Source organism: Copadichromis virginalis, linkage group LG20 (assembly GCF_057382275.1).
Source record: "Copadichromis virginalis isolate Kocher_CV1m ecotype Utaka linkage group LG20, C_Virginalis_male_GT1.1, whole genome shotgun sequence".
Taxonomy (NCBI): Eukaryota; Metazoa; Chordata; class Actinopteri; order Cichliformes; family Cichlidae; genus Copadichromis; species Copadichromis virginalis.
Genome location: NC_140637.1, coordinates 14,264,987 through 14,282,015, shown reverse-complemented (window position 1 = coordinate 14,282,015; position 17,029 = coordinate 14,264,987). Strand labels below are relative to the sequence as shown.

Below are 17,029 nucleotides of genomic sequence, written 5' to 3'. Positions count from 1 at the left end.
TGCCATTACTACAGGCATTAAAAATCATGCTACTTAGACAAACATTGGTGAAAGGATGGGTTGTTCTAAAAAGCTCACTGAATTCCAGTGTGGTACTTTAATGGTACTTTACCGTTCCAATAAGCCAGTCTCTGAAAATTCTGCCCTTTCCTCAAAGAGTTCCAAAGTGTTCAATGAACCATTGCAGCAGTATGCACACAATACATCAAAGTTACACTCTGTAACTGGAGTTCCAAACTTTTTCTGGGGTTAACATCAGCTCAAAACCTATGTGCTGGGAGCTTCATATTTGTGGTTAGTCTGGTACTTTGTCCATATGGTGTACTTTCTAATAACAATAAATGGCACACTTCACAAAAAATACATTACGATGAGCAAATTTCTAGTAACTTCTTGACTTGGCTGTACCTCACATGTCATATTATTTGTTAGATAATTGTATTAAAATGTATTAAAACAGGCCTAGTTGACTGTGACTGTCTACAGCTGCTCCTCTCAGCACATCTGTCCACCAAAAACTTTTTACTAACTTTTCAGCCTGAACAGTGTTCAAAAAGATGCGTTATGAAAATTTGCATACACTTTGCAGTTGTTATGAATGAGAAAAATATTAATAGAGGCTCAAACTGTGCTTTGTACCATACTGTAGAAATGCTTTTTAAAGCTATCAGGTTATGCATTTTAACAATGGAGTGTATGGGCTTTAATGTACTTTCAGAGCCAGCCTGAAGTGGCCCGTACAGAAACACTTCCTCCTTGCAAGGGGCAAGTCCCAATAATACAAAACATCCTACAATAATAGTGCAATGTTCCAGCTGACTCAAAATTCATACCTTGGAACTCGGGAGTGACGTCAGCCATGATGTCAGTCAGTGTGTTCTAGTTGGAAAGTTGGAAAAGCATGAAAAACACAGGACTTGTTTTGCTTCTGAGCAAGGTAGAGCCATTCATGCATTTGTCACTTAAAAGCTGTGGCACATTGATTGGTAGAGCCTGGTCAGAGTCACAGATACATAACATTGTTAGACAGATTTAAATCCTTAAAGTTTAACTACTGTTTATGTTATATGTCTGTGAAGATTCTCAGTCATCCAGGTCATCGTAGTCTAAGGAGCTTGGAAAGAAAAGCATCTGGACTTCTTTAAGTTGCTTGAAGACGTTTCACCTCTCATCTGAGAAGGATGAGAACTGAACTGAAGAAGCTTCTGGGATGAGAGGTGAAACGACTTCAAGCAACTTAAAGAAGTTCAGACGCTTTTCTTTCCAAGCTCCTTAGACTACTGTTTACATCCTACTCTAAGAAGTAGTCTTGGATTGTTATTGTTAGTTGGAAATCCGAGTTTAGGTGGCCTTACAGTTGAAAATTCCAGCTTCTGACTCAATCTGGAACGCAACGTCATTTCGTTAGCCCGTTTCAGCAGTTTCATACACTGCTTGAGTTCTGGTATTCACTTTAGATTGTCTTGAGTTTTAAGGACTAGTTCAGTACTTGGAAAGCTAAACAAAAATGTAATACCACTTAATAATATCTGTCCTTCGTTATATATAAGCTGCAGATGACAGGTGGTCGGCCTAACTGAAGATGGGCTTTAGGGCAGTTTTTGTTTTATCATCCTTTCCTGATTTTTTTTCTCATGTTGTCATTCCCGGTAAGGCTGACTGACTTACTCTCCTATGGAGGCCAGAGACTTGAGGTCTGTAATTGTGGCAGCATTTGTTGGCTGCTTTCCATGCTGTTGTGGTACAAGCCCTTTCAGCAGAAGCTCCTTCTAAGGATCTGACCACGGGCCACTTAACACACTCTCTCTCACACACGGGACAATGAAAGCACACACTTCTCACTATTATTATCTTCATTTAACTATATGGTCCAGTTTCAGTTTTAGTTCAAAGTGTACCTCTTGAGATAGACGGGATTGTGGAGGCTGTGTATTTCATCAAAAACTATAATCAAATATCCACTTTGAGATTTATAGCAGACATAGTTATTAAGAAGCCATATTTTACTGCCCTCCAGAGCCAGTTAGGTCCCACAGCCGTTTGCTCCTCCCCGATTAAAGTTAAAATTGAGTCTCAGCTGCAATTGTCAATCACTCTCTGTCCTGTCTCTCTTTCTCTCCCTCCCTCTCGCTGAGCCCGTCCACCCCCTGCTTCCTTTTGACTGTTCTTTGATCCTTCTGCCTGTTGAATGTTGAATTGAAGAATTGCAGCACCATCGGTTCCAGTCTGTCATATGTCTGTGACAGCATAAGTTGCCCCTCTCTCCCACCTAGTCTACGTCAAAAGGTCAAAGACTTTGTGTTATGCACAGAGGAACCAGTTGCACCGTACAATGGAAATGTCACTCTCTCTCGTCAGAAGCTGACATGTAAACCTTTTGCACAGTGTGTGACACTAGAACTATTTATAAGAATTTCCAATGAGCAGGGTATATAAAATGGATGAAGATCAATGATACATCAAAGTGTTAAAAATAACTGATAGACTCATTTTCTCTTTCTTGCGATTCAGGAGATATTTGAGGCGCTGTCAGTTTCCTCTCTTATATTTTCCTCATGAGAAAAGTCAAATTTATTTCATCATGGGCATGGTGAAATCAATATTTAAACAAATATTATCATCATGATTGCTACCACCACCACAACTGTCAGTCAAAAGACCTTTTACATGTCATTACTAACAAAATGTATGCTAATAAAAGCAACCCAAACATTTGTAATTGCTGCATTACATCTATGCTTGGCATCTTTAAAATGACTTCCAAAAGACAAGAAGACGGCATCACTGTGCCATGAGTTTGTGACTGAATGGGGTCAAGTTGGCATTTAAATTAAAACTAAAATGTGGTGAATAGTTGTGATAAATCGTAAAAAATCTAATTGCCCTCAGAGTCCAGAATTTTGCACAAAAACATAGCTGCTTTGCATTGTTACAATTTAACTGTAAAATGATAAAGGTGCTTGACAACATTGGTTCTCCATTGCAGATGACATGGACTCACTGGCACAGAGTGACTGAGATTGATTGCAACCTGTCGACAATCATCTGTATTTATTCTGTATTTATTTATTGAGATTCTACGCGGCGCGGAGAACAACAAAGGCACAGAACAAAGAAGCGCCGGGGAAAACGCGCTGGTATTAGGAACAGACTGAGACAGCAGGCGCATCACGCACCACTGCCCAGTATCCTACTGGCCAATGTACAATCCATGGAGAACAAGCTCGATGATCTAAGAGCAAGGGTCACCTTCCAACGTGACATGAGGGACTGCAACATTCTGTGCTTCACGGAGACATGGCTGACCCCCACCGTGCCGGACCAGGCCGTAACTCCGTCGGATTCATTCTTTGTGCTCCGCGCGGACAGAACGGCAGAGTCGAACAAAACCAAAGGTGGGGGAGTGTGTTTCATGATAAACAGAAAGTGGTGTGATGCCAGGAGCATTTCTACTCTCTCCAGCGGCTGCTCGCCACATCTGGAGTTCCTGAGCATTAAGTGCCGCCCTTTCTATCTGCCCCGTGAGTTCACCTCAGTCATCGCCACGGCGGTCTACATCCCACCCCAAGCGGACACAGGTATGGCTTTGTCCGAATTACATGATGTGCTGAGCTCGCTTCAAAACAAGGACCCGGGCGCAGCCCTCATTGTAGCAGGAGACTTTAACAAAGCGAACCTCAGACAAGTCATGCCAAACTTTTACCAGCATGTCTCATGTCCAACGAGAGGGGATCGAATTTTGGACCACTGCTACACGCCATACAAGCAGGGCTACAAAGCTGTCTCACACCCGGCTTTTGGGAAGTCTGACCACAACGCCATCTTCCTCATTCCCCAGTATAAACAAAGCATACGGAGGGAAGACGTGACCAAGAGGGAGGTAAAACGGTGGACTGCCCAATCAGAAGCTACGCTACAGGACGCACTCAACGACGTAGACTGGGACATGTTCAGAGCATGCGCAGTCGACATCAACGAGTTTACGGAAGTAGCAGTATGCTTCGTCAATATGCTAGCGGAGGAGATTATCCCCACTGCGAGAGTCACCACATTCCCAAACCAGAAACCGTGGATGGACAGATCGATCCGCACTGCAGTAAACGCCAGGACCGCCTCCTACAACGCGGGTCTCGCCACTGGCGATATGAGCGCCTACAAAGCGGCCTCATACGGCGTGCGGCGCGCAGTGAGAGATGCCAAACGCCGGTACCGGGAACGTGTGGAGTCCCGCTTCCACCAGGGCGACACACGGAGTATGTGGCACGGACTACGCACCATTACGGACTACAAAGCCAGGGACACTGCGCCGATCAACGCCGACTCTGCATTCACCAACGAGCTGAATCGGTTCTACGCCCGTAGAGGGCAGGGATAGCTCAGTAGGTAGAGTGGTTGCCCCATGATCGGAAGGTCGGGGGTTCGATTCCCCTTAACAGCTACCCTGAGGTACCCCTGAGCAAGGTACCGTCCCTACACACTGCTCCCCGGGCGCCCAATGGCTGCCCACTGCTTCACTGAGTGAATGGGTTAAATGCAGAGAGCAATTTCCCCACGGGGCTCAATAAAGTACAATAATAATGTACAATAATGTTTCGAGGTTAGCCAGGCGGCTAATGCTATCTACCGCCTGACTACCGAGGACAGTGACGTCATCAGCGAGAGACCGGTGACCAGCATCGCGGAGCATGACGTCCGAGCGGCACTGAGGAGAGTGAACACAAGGAAAGCGGCGGGGCCAGACGGCATCACCGGCCGTCTGCTGCGCTGCTGTGCTGACCAGCTAGCAGGTGTGTTCACTTACATCTTCAACGAGTCCCTGGCGAAGTCTGTGGTCCCCACATGCTTCAAAAGATCCACCATCATCCCTGTGCCCAAGAACAGCAAACCCTCATCCCTGAACGATTACCGGCCAGTTGCACTGACCTCGGTAGTAATGAAGGTGTTTGAGAGGCTGCTGAAGAACATCATCTCCTCCTCCATCCCAGACACCACAGATCCGCTGCATTTCGCCTACAGATCCAACAGATCCACAGAGGATGCCATCGCCCACGTCCTACACACCACTCTCAGCCACGTGGACAAGAAACAGGGTAACTATGTGCGAATGCTGTTTGTTGATTACAGTTCAGCGTTTAACACAATAGTGCCCTGCAGACTGTTCACAAAGCTGAGGGATCTGGGACTTAACAGCCGTCTGTGTGCATGGGTGTTGGACTTCCTCACTGGCAGAACTCAGGTGGTGAGGGTGGGCAGGTGCTTCTCCAACAGCATCACCATCAACACAGGAGCACCTCAGGGATGTGTCCTCTCGCCACTGCTCTACTCCCTCTACACTTCAGACTGTGTGGCCACCCATGGCTCCAACACCATTGTGAAGTTTGCTGACGACACAGTGGTGTTGGGTGCCATCTCCAACAACGATGAGGCGGCCCACATTCATCAAGTGAAGAATCTGGCATCGTGGTGCCAGGACAACCACCTCCAGCTGAACGTCAGCAAGACCAAGGAGCTGGTGGTGGACTTCAGAAGGGGTCAGCACAGAGACTACAAGCCCATCATCATCAATGGAGCTCCAGTGGAGAGGGTGCAGTCCTTCAAGTATTATGGTGTCCACATCTCCTCAGACCTGACATGGGCTGCCCACATTCAGGTCCAGACCAAAAAGGCTAGGCAGCGCCTGTATCACCTACGACAACTGAGGAAGTTCAGGGTCTCTCCAAAGATCCTCAGGATTTTCTATACAGGCGCTGTGGAGAGCATCCTCACACAGAACATGACATCGTGGTTTGGGAACAGCTGTGTGAAGGACCAAAAAGCTCTCCAGAGAGTGATCCGTACAGCAGAACGCTGCTGCAGGATTGCTCTCCCCCCGCTTCAGGACACCTACACCAGGAGACGCCAGACTAGAGCAGCGCAGATACTGAAGGACCCGTCCCATCCAGGCAACAAACTGTTCCAACTTCTGCAATCTGGTAGAAGGTTCCGCATCTTCCGGGCAAGGACAGAGAGACTCAAGAGGAGCTTCTATCCCCAAGCCATCCGTGCCCTAAACACACACACCCGCCCGCTCACATCATCTATAATTGACTGAGACAGGACTCTCTTCCAGACACTCTAAACCAAGGCACAATGTACATTTCAATTCCTTTAATTTTAAATATGTTTATATTGTCTATCCTGTAAAATAGTCAGATGTCTATTCATATTAATGCACAGAATTCACCTGCTTGCTGCTACTACTGCACATTCACCCAGTGTATATACTATATGTGTATATATATATATAACGTTCTTCCTCTACACCCCCCCCCCCCCCCCCCCCACATTTTTGCACATGTCGAGGAGCGTGTCAGGCTACATTTCACTGTGTGTTATACTTGTATAACTATGCATGTGACAAATAAAGAACCTTGAACCTTGAACCTTATGTATTAGAAGACAGGTGTTTACAAACCTCCAACAGTCTAAGAGTGATTGTAGTCAGTCTGGGAGGGATAGTTTGGAGGCAGGTTGCCTCCCACCAATCAAAAGTGGTCGCCACAACTATTCTCAATCAATCGTTGACAGGAAAAAGTGATTGCCATGCTTTTTTTTTTTTTTCTGTGTGTGTGACTGTGTCATTAGGTGAATGAGTTGGCTTTTTTAATGCATTTAATTAATGTCATATTTAAAGGCATTGGATTGTCCTTAACACATTCATTTTTTCTGCTAGGACTACTCTTAGCAACAAAAATATCCAGCTAACAATCTAGCTTATGTTGGCTGTACAAACCAAAACAGGAATATATTTTTTTGCTACGTCATGCATGTTTTTTTTTAAAGCATCCTGTCTCTCATGAGTGAGTGAATTAAATAACTGGATGCTGCTTAAGCTGTGGCTCTCAGTTTAACACTAGGTAGCACAGCAAATTGGCAAGTAAAGACCGTTAAGATAAATAGCAGCTACCTGATGCATATGAATCTCTAATGAAGGCTTAGCTGGCTAAAATATCAGAGCTTGACTGCCACTGAATCGTAGGTGCTGATGTCAATACAATATAATTCATCTCAATTAACTAATGACACATCTTTAAATGAGCCTTTATCTTTTTGTGTCTCATGTTAAAAGAAAACAAAATCCATGTTGGATTATATTAAACAACATTTTTCCTTTCCTAAATATCTGCTACCAGTTCAGCAGCAAATGCAGGTTGTTGAACTTTTAAACTTCTAATGCTGAGTTGTGCTTTTATACTTTAATTTACTGCACCAAGTAATTGTTTTTTTAATGATGTATACTATTTAAAGGTATTTTTATTTCAGTATTGCCTCATGCACAAAAGACATGTTAACATTTTGTAGCAGGAAAAGCTGCTGTAGTGTTAATGGCTCTTATATTTTGCTGTTTTAATCTTACACAGTGTGAACCAGTAAATAGAATTCAGCCTGCATTGCTTTATTTTTTACTGTGATGTGTTGTTATATCTTCTGTTAATGCAAGTTTAATTGTTTTTTTTAACACTTTGGTGATCTGATAAAATAAAGATAAAATTTGATTTTCTTTCTTTCATAGTGGCATCAACCTGCTATATTGACATGAATAGTCTTTTTTACTCATAGACCAGTTTTGTTAGCACACTGGTGCAGAGGTAGCAGGAGATAATTAGTATTAGATTTGGCAGATGAAAGCCAGTGGCGCTTACAATGCATCTCAGGTTGAGGGGGACACGCTGGACCAAGCAGCTAGGCTCAACACCTGCTTCTTCCGGGCAGAGCACTACTGCCTCCAGGGTGAAAGGATCCTGTCATAAAACGGGCTAAGTAAGTGCATGTGTGGGTAGACTCTCTTTTTAAGGGAAGTGGCTTTTATCCCGTGTCCGTTAACTGTAGCCACTTGGTCAGAGAGCTGTGAAAGGGACACTATTCCCTGCTGCAGCAGACAGAGAGCTCCTTCAGCACACCGGAGGGACAGAGAGAGAGACCCTCTGTGTCTGCATGTGAACTGCGGGGGGAGAAATGGCCATTGACCCTAAAGAGGGCAACGGATATGGAAAAAGGCCAAGCATGTGTGCATCTGCCTCTCATAATATTAGTGATCTAAACATACTGATCTAACTATCTAAGTGGAGAGACACAACCAGCAACCACACTGTTGTTCCAGTAGTTCTAGTATGCTATGCTTGCAGGACACACAACACTAGACAATGGCATCTTGTCTATCAGGGATATGCTCCGCTGTTGTTCATGTTGATGGTTGATTGGAAGACTCCAGCTGTCAAATCTTTGTTCTCTTCTTTGACAATCTAATCATCATTTGTATGAAAATATGAGCATCATGCTTCCAAGCACTCACACAACCAAAACACGATCCAGAACTTGCTGCAAATGAATAGTTTAATGTTGACTCATGGGTATTTTCACATCTGCATCCATGTTGTGGGGGCAGGAATCTAAGCAAAAATGACCAGACCTCCCTTCTTCCGTCCTGGGTCCAGAAAGCATTTCAATGAGATCCTTCAACCATCTCGACTGAATAGCTGAGCTCCTGTCCGGAGAACCTGTCTCTAAGTCTGAGCGCAGATACCCTCGTAAGATAACTAATGTCCCCTGATTGTATCTGTGATCTACCCCCTGTTCATGGTCATTGGTGAGCGTAGGACTGTAGAACATTATGTCCACAGTCATACATTCATTCTCAGATTGCACTTGACCACAACTGTGTGGAGACTTTCTGCTCAACTCTTCCCCTACTGGTGAACGTGATCCTGAGATACTTCAAGTCATCCACTTGGTAATAAGAACCCACTCTTTTTAGACTGAGAAAGTCAGTGAGTGCTAATTCTCATTACAGATATTTCACACTTGAACACCTCTGTTGATGCAGATTTTTTAAAATTATTAATTTACCCTTGTTCTTTTCTTCTTCTTGTTGTTGCTTCTACCTTTATATCAGGGCAGGGGTGTCCTACTCTAGACCTCGAGAGCCAGTGTCCTGCAGGTTTTAGATGTGTCCTTGATCCATCACAGCTGATTTAAATGGCTAAATTACCTCCTCAACATTTCTTGAAGTTCACCAGAGGCCTGGTAATGAACTAATAAGGGTGATATTTAAAACCTGCAGGACACCGGCTCTCGAGGCCTGGAGTTGGCCACCCCTGGGTCAGGGAAACTAGTGTACGCTACCACACACATTGTCAAAGAACTGAAGCTACTTCCAGCTACTCTCTGCTTCTGATCAGGATGCTGCTGAATTTGCTGTTTGTTGTTTATCTTTATCTGGATGTCTGCAACTGAAAAAATTCAGTTCTTCTCCACCATCATTAGAAACCTCACAAACACTGCAAGTGTTCTCATAGACTTTGTTTGTAGTGAGTCAGTCTCACAAAGCTCTCTGCAGTTTTTTTTGTCATAAATCGATTTCAAGCATTTCCTGATAAATACATGTTCCTGTTCTGTATATTCTCACTTGCATCCTATTTGCGTGTGGCCACTGAAAGCCCTGCTGATCTCTAACAGATCCTTTGCCACTTCCTCTACTGTATTCTCTGGAAGGGATCCACAGATGCTACTGTTGCAGAGCCCGGGGCCTGGGGCGAGACGCCAGCCAACCCACCACTACATAACAATGCAAGGCAGTGCTCCATGGCTCCGGGCCCAGTGTCCCCCCACTGTCTCTGCGCTGTTGAACTCACATATTTTATGGGGTCTTTGGTGGTCAGTGGGCTGTCGCGGCTCATTAGGAGCTTTAGAAATGATCTTGCACAGCAGACTCTCGCAGTGATTAATAAACATGGACAGAGAGAGAGCGACAGGAATGGGTAGGGTGAAAGTTCACAGATGAGACCGCATTCTGAGACATTTATAGAGGTCATTAAATATGCTGGGTAGCACAAACACAGTACAGTAAATCACCATTTCTCTTACAGTTTATTGGGTTAAACTAATTATCAGTAGCCAATCATCCAAAAAGAAACATGAAAATACAACATTTGTGAGAAAATCCCAGATAAACTTTTGCTTTTGCTTTGTTTACATGTCACAGTTTACTTCATAGTTTCTATATGACGACCCTTTCCCCTCCCCTTTTCAGCTGAAATGGGCCAACAAGAGGTTATTTATAGGTTGCTGGACTGCGTCCCATGGCTGAATATGCTGCATACCAGACACAACTGATGAACACTGGAGATTGTTGATGAAAGGCATGAGAGAGGCCGCCCCTTTGCAGCTCTAAAGGGTGTCACTGGTATTTGTTTGACTACCAAGCACTTCTACAGACCAGATGTCGTGAATAAAGCAGAGCTCAAGGACAGGAAACGTTTAAAAGTTATGAAATGAAAGTTGTTGGATGAAGTAAAAGACATGGAGTTAAATGATTTTTTTAGAAGAAGCAATCCAAATTTAATGATTGCTCATTTCATTGATGGATGAAGCGAAAATGTTGCTTATCTTTAAAAGGTCTTATACACTGACAGAAATATCCCAGATCGGACTTCCCCTCTTTGACTTTTACATTGACTACGACTCTATTTCTCACGTCTCTGTTCCTTCCCATCCCTCTCTACTCTGCCCCACACCACAGTCATTCAGTCTGATCTCATGGTAGCTTGTAGGAAGACATCACTGATGACTAGCAAGAGGAAGTTCCCATGGCAATGGGGTCACAGTTGGCTATAAATATGTTGACCTCGTCATGTTGTCCGGTCAAAGAGCAGGTGAGGACGCCTGTTAAGAGTGGCAGTGAGAATTTGTGTAGAATAGTTCCCAGGCTCTCCATTACAGAGGCTGGATAGGCCTAAAATATCCAGCTTAACAAGTTATTAGCCCTGACACAGTAATTGTTTTAAGTTAGTTTTAGATTGGAGTAGATTAAATTAGTCTTTATTGTCCCTCTTAAGAAAAAAAATTGTTCTGGGAAACGGCTGGCATAGTTCCATCCAAGTGCAATCAAATGCAGCATGCTGTATCACAACTAGACCAGAATATATTTCACAGTATGGTACACTGTACTTTACTGGATCCACTGAATTATAGTAGCTAGCTTCATTATTACGTTAACCTGTAAAATAAAAACAAACCCCTTTTAGTCTGAGCACCGCAGTGTTTCTATGATCCTAATGCGAGACTTTCAGTGACAACAACCGTTCTCTTACAGATGAAATCCCATTCATACGTAAACAAATATAAACCCCCCCAAAAAACTAAATTTCGAAGCTTCCTCAAAGTAATTTTTTATGTTATAGCTGATTTAGTACAGGCAATAGCAAAAGACAGCTAGTGTTAGCCAATGTTGGCAAACCTTACCTATGAAGTTATAAGGAGAAGTCTTAAAGTCAACTTTATTACTGTGCTATGACTTTATGACTTATGCTTTATGCGACCATTGAGCATGTATTAAGTTCATGCTCATGAAGCCAGGCATAGCCGTTCACACTGAGCACAGCACCCACTAGAGGAGGTCGGGGTCTCAGGCCACCCTCAGTGTCCTGCTGGAGGTCATTTTTACATCCTTGGCAGTGCTCATCCTGTTCCTCCTTGCACAAAGGACCAGATACCATTCTTGTTGATGCGTTAAAGATCTTCTACAACCCTGTCCAGCTCTCCTAGAGTAACTGCATGTCTCCTGGAATCTCCTCCATGCTTTTGACACTGAGACATAGCAAACCTTATGGCAATGACATGTTTATTGATGTGCCATCCTGGAGGAGTTGGACTACCTGTGCAACCTCTGTAGGGTCCAGGTATTGCCTCATGCTGCTGGTAGTGAGAAAACAGTCAATAAAATATCAGAGGCATCCATGTGTAAAAGCATTTCTGTTTTGGGGATTGTCTCATTGTTGCCCCTCTAGTGCATTTCTTGTTAATTTCAATAACACCAAAGCAGCTGAAACAACCCCCTCTGCTACTTACCTGACCAGATCAGTATCTCACAAGTTTAGCTGACTTAAATCTACAGGGTGGGCCATTTATATGGATACACCGTAATAAAATGGGAATGGTTGGTGATATTGAAGTCCTGTTTGTGGCACATTAGTATATGTGAGGGGGTAAACTCCTCAAGATGGGTGGTGACCATGGTGGCCATTTAGAAGTCGGCCATCTTGGATACAACTTTTATTTTTTCAATAGGAAGAGGGCCATGTGACACATCAGACTTATTGGTAATGTCACAAGAAAAACAATGGTGTGCTTGGTTTCAACATAACTTTATTCTTTCATGAGTTATTTACAAGTTTCTGACCACTTATAAAATGTGTTCAATGTGCTGCCCATTGTGTTGGATTGTCAATTCAACCCTCTTCTCCCACTCTTCACACACTGATAACACTGCAGGAGAAATGCCAGCACAGGCATCCAGTATCCGTAGTTTCAGGTGCTGCACATCTCGTATCTTCAAACCATAGACAATTGCCTTCAGATGACCACAAAGATAAAAGTCTAAGGGTGTCAGATTGGGAGACCTTGGGGGCCATTCAATGGACCCACGACGACCAATCCACTTTCCAGGTAACTGTTCATCTAGGAATGCTCGGACCTGGCACCCATAATGTGGTGGTGCACCATCTTGCTGGAATGTGCCAGCTTCAGTGCATAAAGAGGGAAACACATCATCGTGTAGCAATTTCAAATGTCCAATGACCTTGAGGTTTCCATGAAGAATGGACCCACTATCGTTGTACCCCATATACCACACCAAACCATCACTTTTGTTGTTCCAACAGTCTTGGAGGGATCCATCCAATGTGGGTTAATGTCAGACCAATAGCGGTGGTTTTGTTTGTTTTTCTTCACCATTCACATAAAAGTTTGCCTCATCACTGAACAAAATATTCTGCGTGAACTGAGGGTCCTGTTCCAATTTTTGTTTTGCCCATTCTGCAAATTCTGTGCTGCAGTAGCTGGAGTTTGTAAGGGTGCCATTTGTGAGTAGCTAATATATTTACCGAAGAGATGTTCGACTAATGCCACTCTCCAGTGACATGCGGTGAGTGCTACGCTGTGGGCTCTTGCTGAATGAAGCTAGGACACCCACTGATGTTTCTTCATTAGTGACAGTTTTCTTGCGTCCACATTTTGGCAAATCCAACACTGAACCAGTTTCACGAAACTTAGCAAGCAGTTTGTTAACTGTAGCATGGGAGATGGGTGGTCCCGTAGGGTGTTTTGCATTGAAATCTGCTGCAATGACCCGGTATCACCAGATATCAACACAATTTCGATCCGCTCCTTACGTGTTAACCTCTTCGACATGTCAATGGCTGTGAACAAAGAGAAACTTGTAAATAACTCATGAAAGAATAAAGTTAAGTTGAAACCAAGCCCACCATTGTTTTTCTTGTGACATTACCAATAAGTTTGATGTGTCACATGGCCCTCTTCCTATTGAAAAAGTTGTATCCAAGATGGCTGACTTCTTTTTTTTTTTTTTTTTTTTTTTTTTTGATATACAATTTTTATTCGTTTATCAAAAATAGCATAAAACAACACAACCAAACAGAGAAGAAGAAAGAAAGAAAAAAACCCCAAAAAAACAAAAAACGGCTGACTTCTAAATGGCCACCATGGTCACCACCCATCTTGAGGAGTTTGGCCCCTCACATATACTAATGTGCCACAAACAGGACTCCAATATCACCAACCATTCCCATTTTATTACGGTGTATCCATATAAATGGCCCACCCTGTATATTCTGATTTAAAAGTGTTCCTTTCAATTTTCTTTTTCTTGAGTAGTATACATGTAGTGTTGTTAATGTTATTTCAGGACAAAAAAAAACATTACACTTCACCATTAAATTAAAAAAGGAAATGCGCTTTCATTTGTAACATGGTCTCACGAAGCCAAAACATACATGAACACTTTTGATGGAAGTGTTTTGAATGCATCACGTCAGTGTTTATGTAAGCATATGATAGCAATGCGTGTTGTTTCAGTGGACGCGATCATAGTTTCAAGTGCGGTATTTCATTTTGCAAGATGTGTGTGAGGTTATGACAACACAGATGATTTGGGAAAATGATCCACAGTTTCTTGTAGTTTCTGTTTCAGATGTTTGAGAAAATCCGTCACATGCATGAACACCAAACAGTGACACTGGTCATACTGGACAGTTCTATTTGAGAACCATTCATTCAGTAGCCAAAAACTGTTGGACTCCTGACGTCGCCCATTGGTCACATTGCCTTTTACTTTTAGGATTGCTGCTTACCTGATTGAAAACAACATGGATGTGAGGGCTGTAGGCAGTGTGAATCAATAAAACATGAGAATTTGTTTGTTTTATATGCATATTTCATGAAGACTATTCCTCCCATGTCTGTACGATTTTGAGCCCTGTTTAATAGAGTGTACTCGTTGGCTTCTCACACACGGTGTATAGTATTAGTGTATAGTGCATCATAAACCGGACGCAAATCCTTTGACAGTGGGCGTGGAGGTTATTCCTTATAATACTTCTTATTCTGCTCATGAATAAGTAAAGAGGAGGCCTTGAGACACACTCACTCACTTACCACACACACGCACCTGCTCCTGGATGGCCTCTGGTTATGCAGAGATGCGCACAGATCCACACCCATTCCCAGAGATTCCCCTCCCCTCCCACCTCCCTTGTCTTTGTCCTGATTGCAGCCCCAGGGGGTAGACAGTTAGGTGAGATGGCACTGCATGTCTAATCTCTTAGAAATCTATTTGCACTTCAAGGTAATGCTGCACAAAATTGCATTTTTTTTAATACCATACTCGTATTTTTCAGAGTCTGTCATTATGCTGTGTGTTTGGCCAGAAGTAATACTTGCCAGTGCTCAGTTTCAGTATTCTTCATATCCCTGGTTTAGGGCTTATACTTGTGTATTAGAATCTATACATTTTTAGTGTTTAAATTTTTTTTTGTTACGAGGCTTCAAATTATTGATGTTTTGTTAAGACTAGATGTGTTTATAGTAGCTATCATGAACATAAACTCTCCCTTTAGGATAAAAAAAAAAAAAAAAGGTGGAAAGAGGCACTATTGTACAGAGGAGTTGTTTAATTCTATATGACCCTTTCCAGGGTCAGTGAAAGGTCTGGGGAACCTGTTCAATAATTGAAGGAGTTTTATCTGTAATGTGAAAGCTCTCAGTGTCCATACACCACTTTCCTCAGAGGTGTTGAGTGATGGCTGTGGAAATGGGAAATGATAGGAGTTGTTTTGAATGTTTCCAATGGTAAGGGATACTGTGGCTGCTGGCGTTTCGATTCCATTAAATGCACTCTGCACAGCGACAGAGTTAAACGCTATGCAAGTAATCTTACACGCTGGTGCTATGACATTTTCAAGAGGGGGAATAAGAGTCACCTTAAATCTTGCTTCTGTATGTCATGAATTTGCCATTCTTTTCCTGCTTTGTGTGCAGATTGGATATCCCATGTGTTGCTGCTGTCCAGACAGATGAAAGGATGGGGATATAATTCTGGATGATAAGGTGAAGAATTTCTTCAGCTGAACAGAGAACATAAATGGTGAGATCCCATTTTTCTGAACAAAGCACCATTTTAAAAAGGCTAAAACCAAAAATGTGCTGTCAGATGTTAATAACCTGTCTGCACCCAGTGGACCCAAATCAATTTGTTCATACAAATTTCAGTTGGGCAGATATCACTCAAAGATAAATAAATAGTTCATTTGCTGTTCTAGCTTTATATTAATGTATACAGGTAATGGTATAAATAGGGGGAATGACACATAATAATACAGAGCCCATTTCTATTAGTGTGGCAAAGAGGAATATCCTGTTTCAGACATAATACCTGCTAGTGGGTCCGTTTGGTGTTGGCTTTGGTCATGTTCGGCAACTGTCATAAGAAAGGTACAGGATATTACTTGAAGGCATTTAGTTAAACTGTGTGCATGCTTGGAATAATCAGCATTAGTTAGAAAAAAGAGCATTTTCTTGCTAGCTTAAATTCTTAAGAGGTTTTCAACACGTAATATTTCTGATGTTAAACCTAAGCTCTATAAAACTCTTAAGTTGCACTTTCCTTAGCTATATGGAAGCAGCTTTTAGCCTTATTAAATGCTGATGTTCAATCTTAAATATACGCTAGTGCAAGCCTTTAACCCTTTTTTCCCATCCTCAGAGTGTTTGCCATGCTACATGGGAACTCCACCCTGGTCTTACTGTTCATCCTCACCATTTTTGCCACTGTCTATGGTCATTCCTACCCCCGTTTTTCCCGTAATGACACTGAGTTCCAGCACCTGGTGCTCCACCCCGACCCCTCTGCGGGGACTGTGTACGTGGGGGCCAGGGACCACCTTTTCCAACTGGATGGCTTAGATGGACTGCGGTTGGAGCAAGAAGAGAGCACTGGACCTGTAATCGACAGCAAAGAATGCCTGCCCCCAGTCACTGACACAAATTGTCCCCAAGCCAGAAGAACCAGTAATCACAACAAATTACTGCTGGTGGATCCTAAAGCATTGGAGTTGATCACATGTGGCAGTGTGCACCAGGGCACCTGCCAGAAACGTAGCCTGAGGTCAGTCAGAGAGGTTTTGTTCTCTACCGAGAGGCCTGTGGATACCCAGTATGTTGCAGCCAATGATCCATCAGTGTCAACAGTTGGTTTGGTAGTGCGGCCAAGTGGCGGAGATAGAACTGTGATGTATGTTGGTCGGGGCTATACCGCCAGCCACCCACCCATCTCCACACGCCACCTTTCATTAAAACCCATCTTTTCCTATGAAGAGACAGCTAAACTAGCTGTGGCTGGGCGTCTTTCGGAGTATGATCATCATTTTGTGACAGCGTTCACACGGGGCACGTACGTGTACTTCTTATTTTACCGCCGTGACATCAAGTCACCATCAAGGGACTACCGGACATATGTCGCCAGAGTGTGCATGGAAGACACTTCCTACTATTCGTATGTGGAAATTCCTCTTGTCTGCCTATCACAGTCCCATTCACCTAGGAGTTACAATCTGCTCCAGGCAGCCCAGGTATTGAGTCAAAACATTATGAACACTTGTGCCTGATATCTTGTTGGTTCTTCACATTGCATCACAAT

At 43.2% G+C, this 17,029-nt stretch overlaps 1 protein-coding gene across 1 annotated transcript in view; it reads left to right on the top strand.

Annotated features, from left to right (window-relative positions):
- The window catches only part of plxnb1a (plexin b1a), a 90,713-nt gene that overhangs the window by 23,866 nt on the left and 49,818 nt on the right, over window positions 1-17,029 (top strand). Inside the window, exons 2-3 of the mRNA XM_085445023.1 lie at window positions 15,373-15,478; window positions 16,097-16,961. Coding sequence (XP_085301149.1) covers window positions 16,107-16,961 — 855 coding nt within the window. The 5' untranslated portion in view covers window positions 15,373-15,478; window positions 16,097-16,106. The remainder of the gene's footprint in view (window positions 1-15,372; window positions 15,479-16,096; window positions 16,962-17,029) is intronic.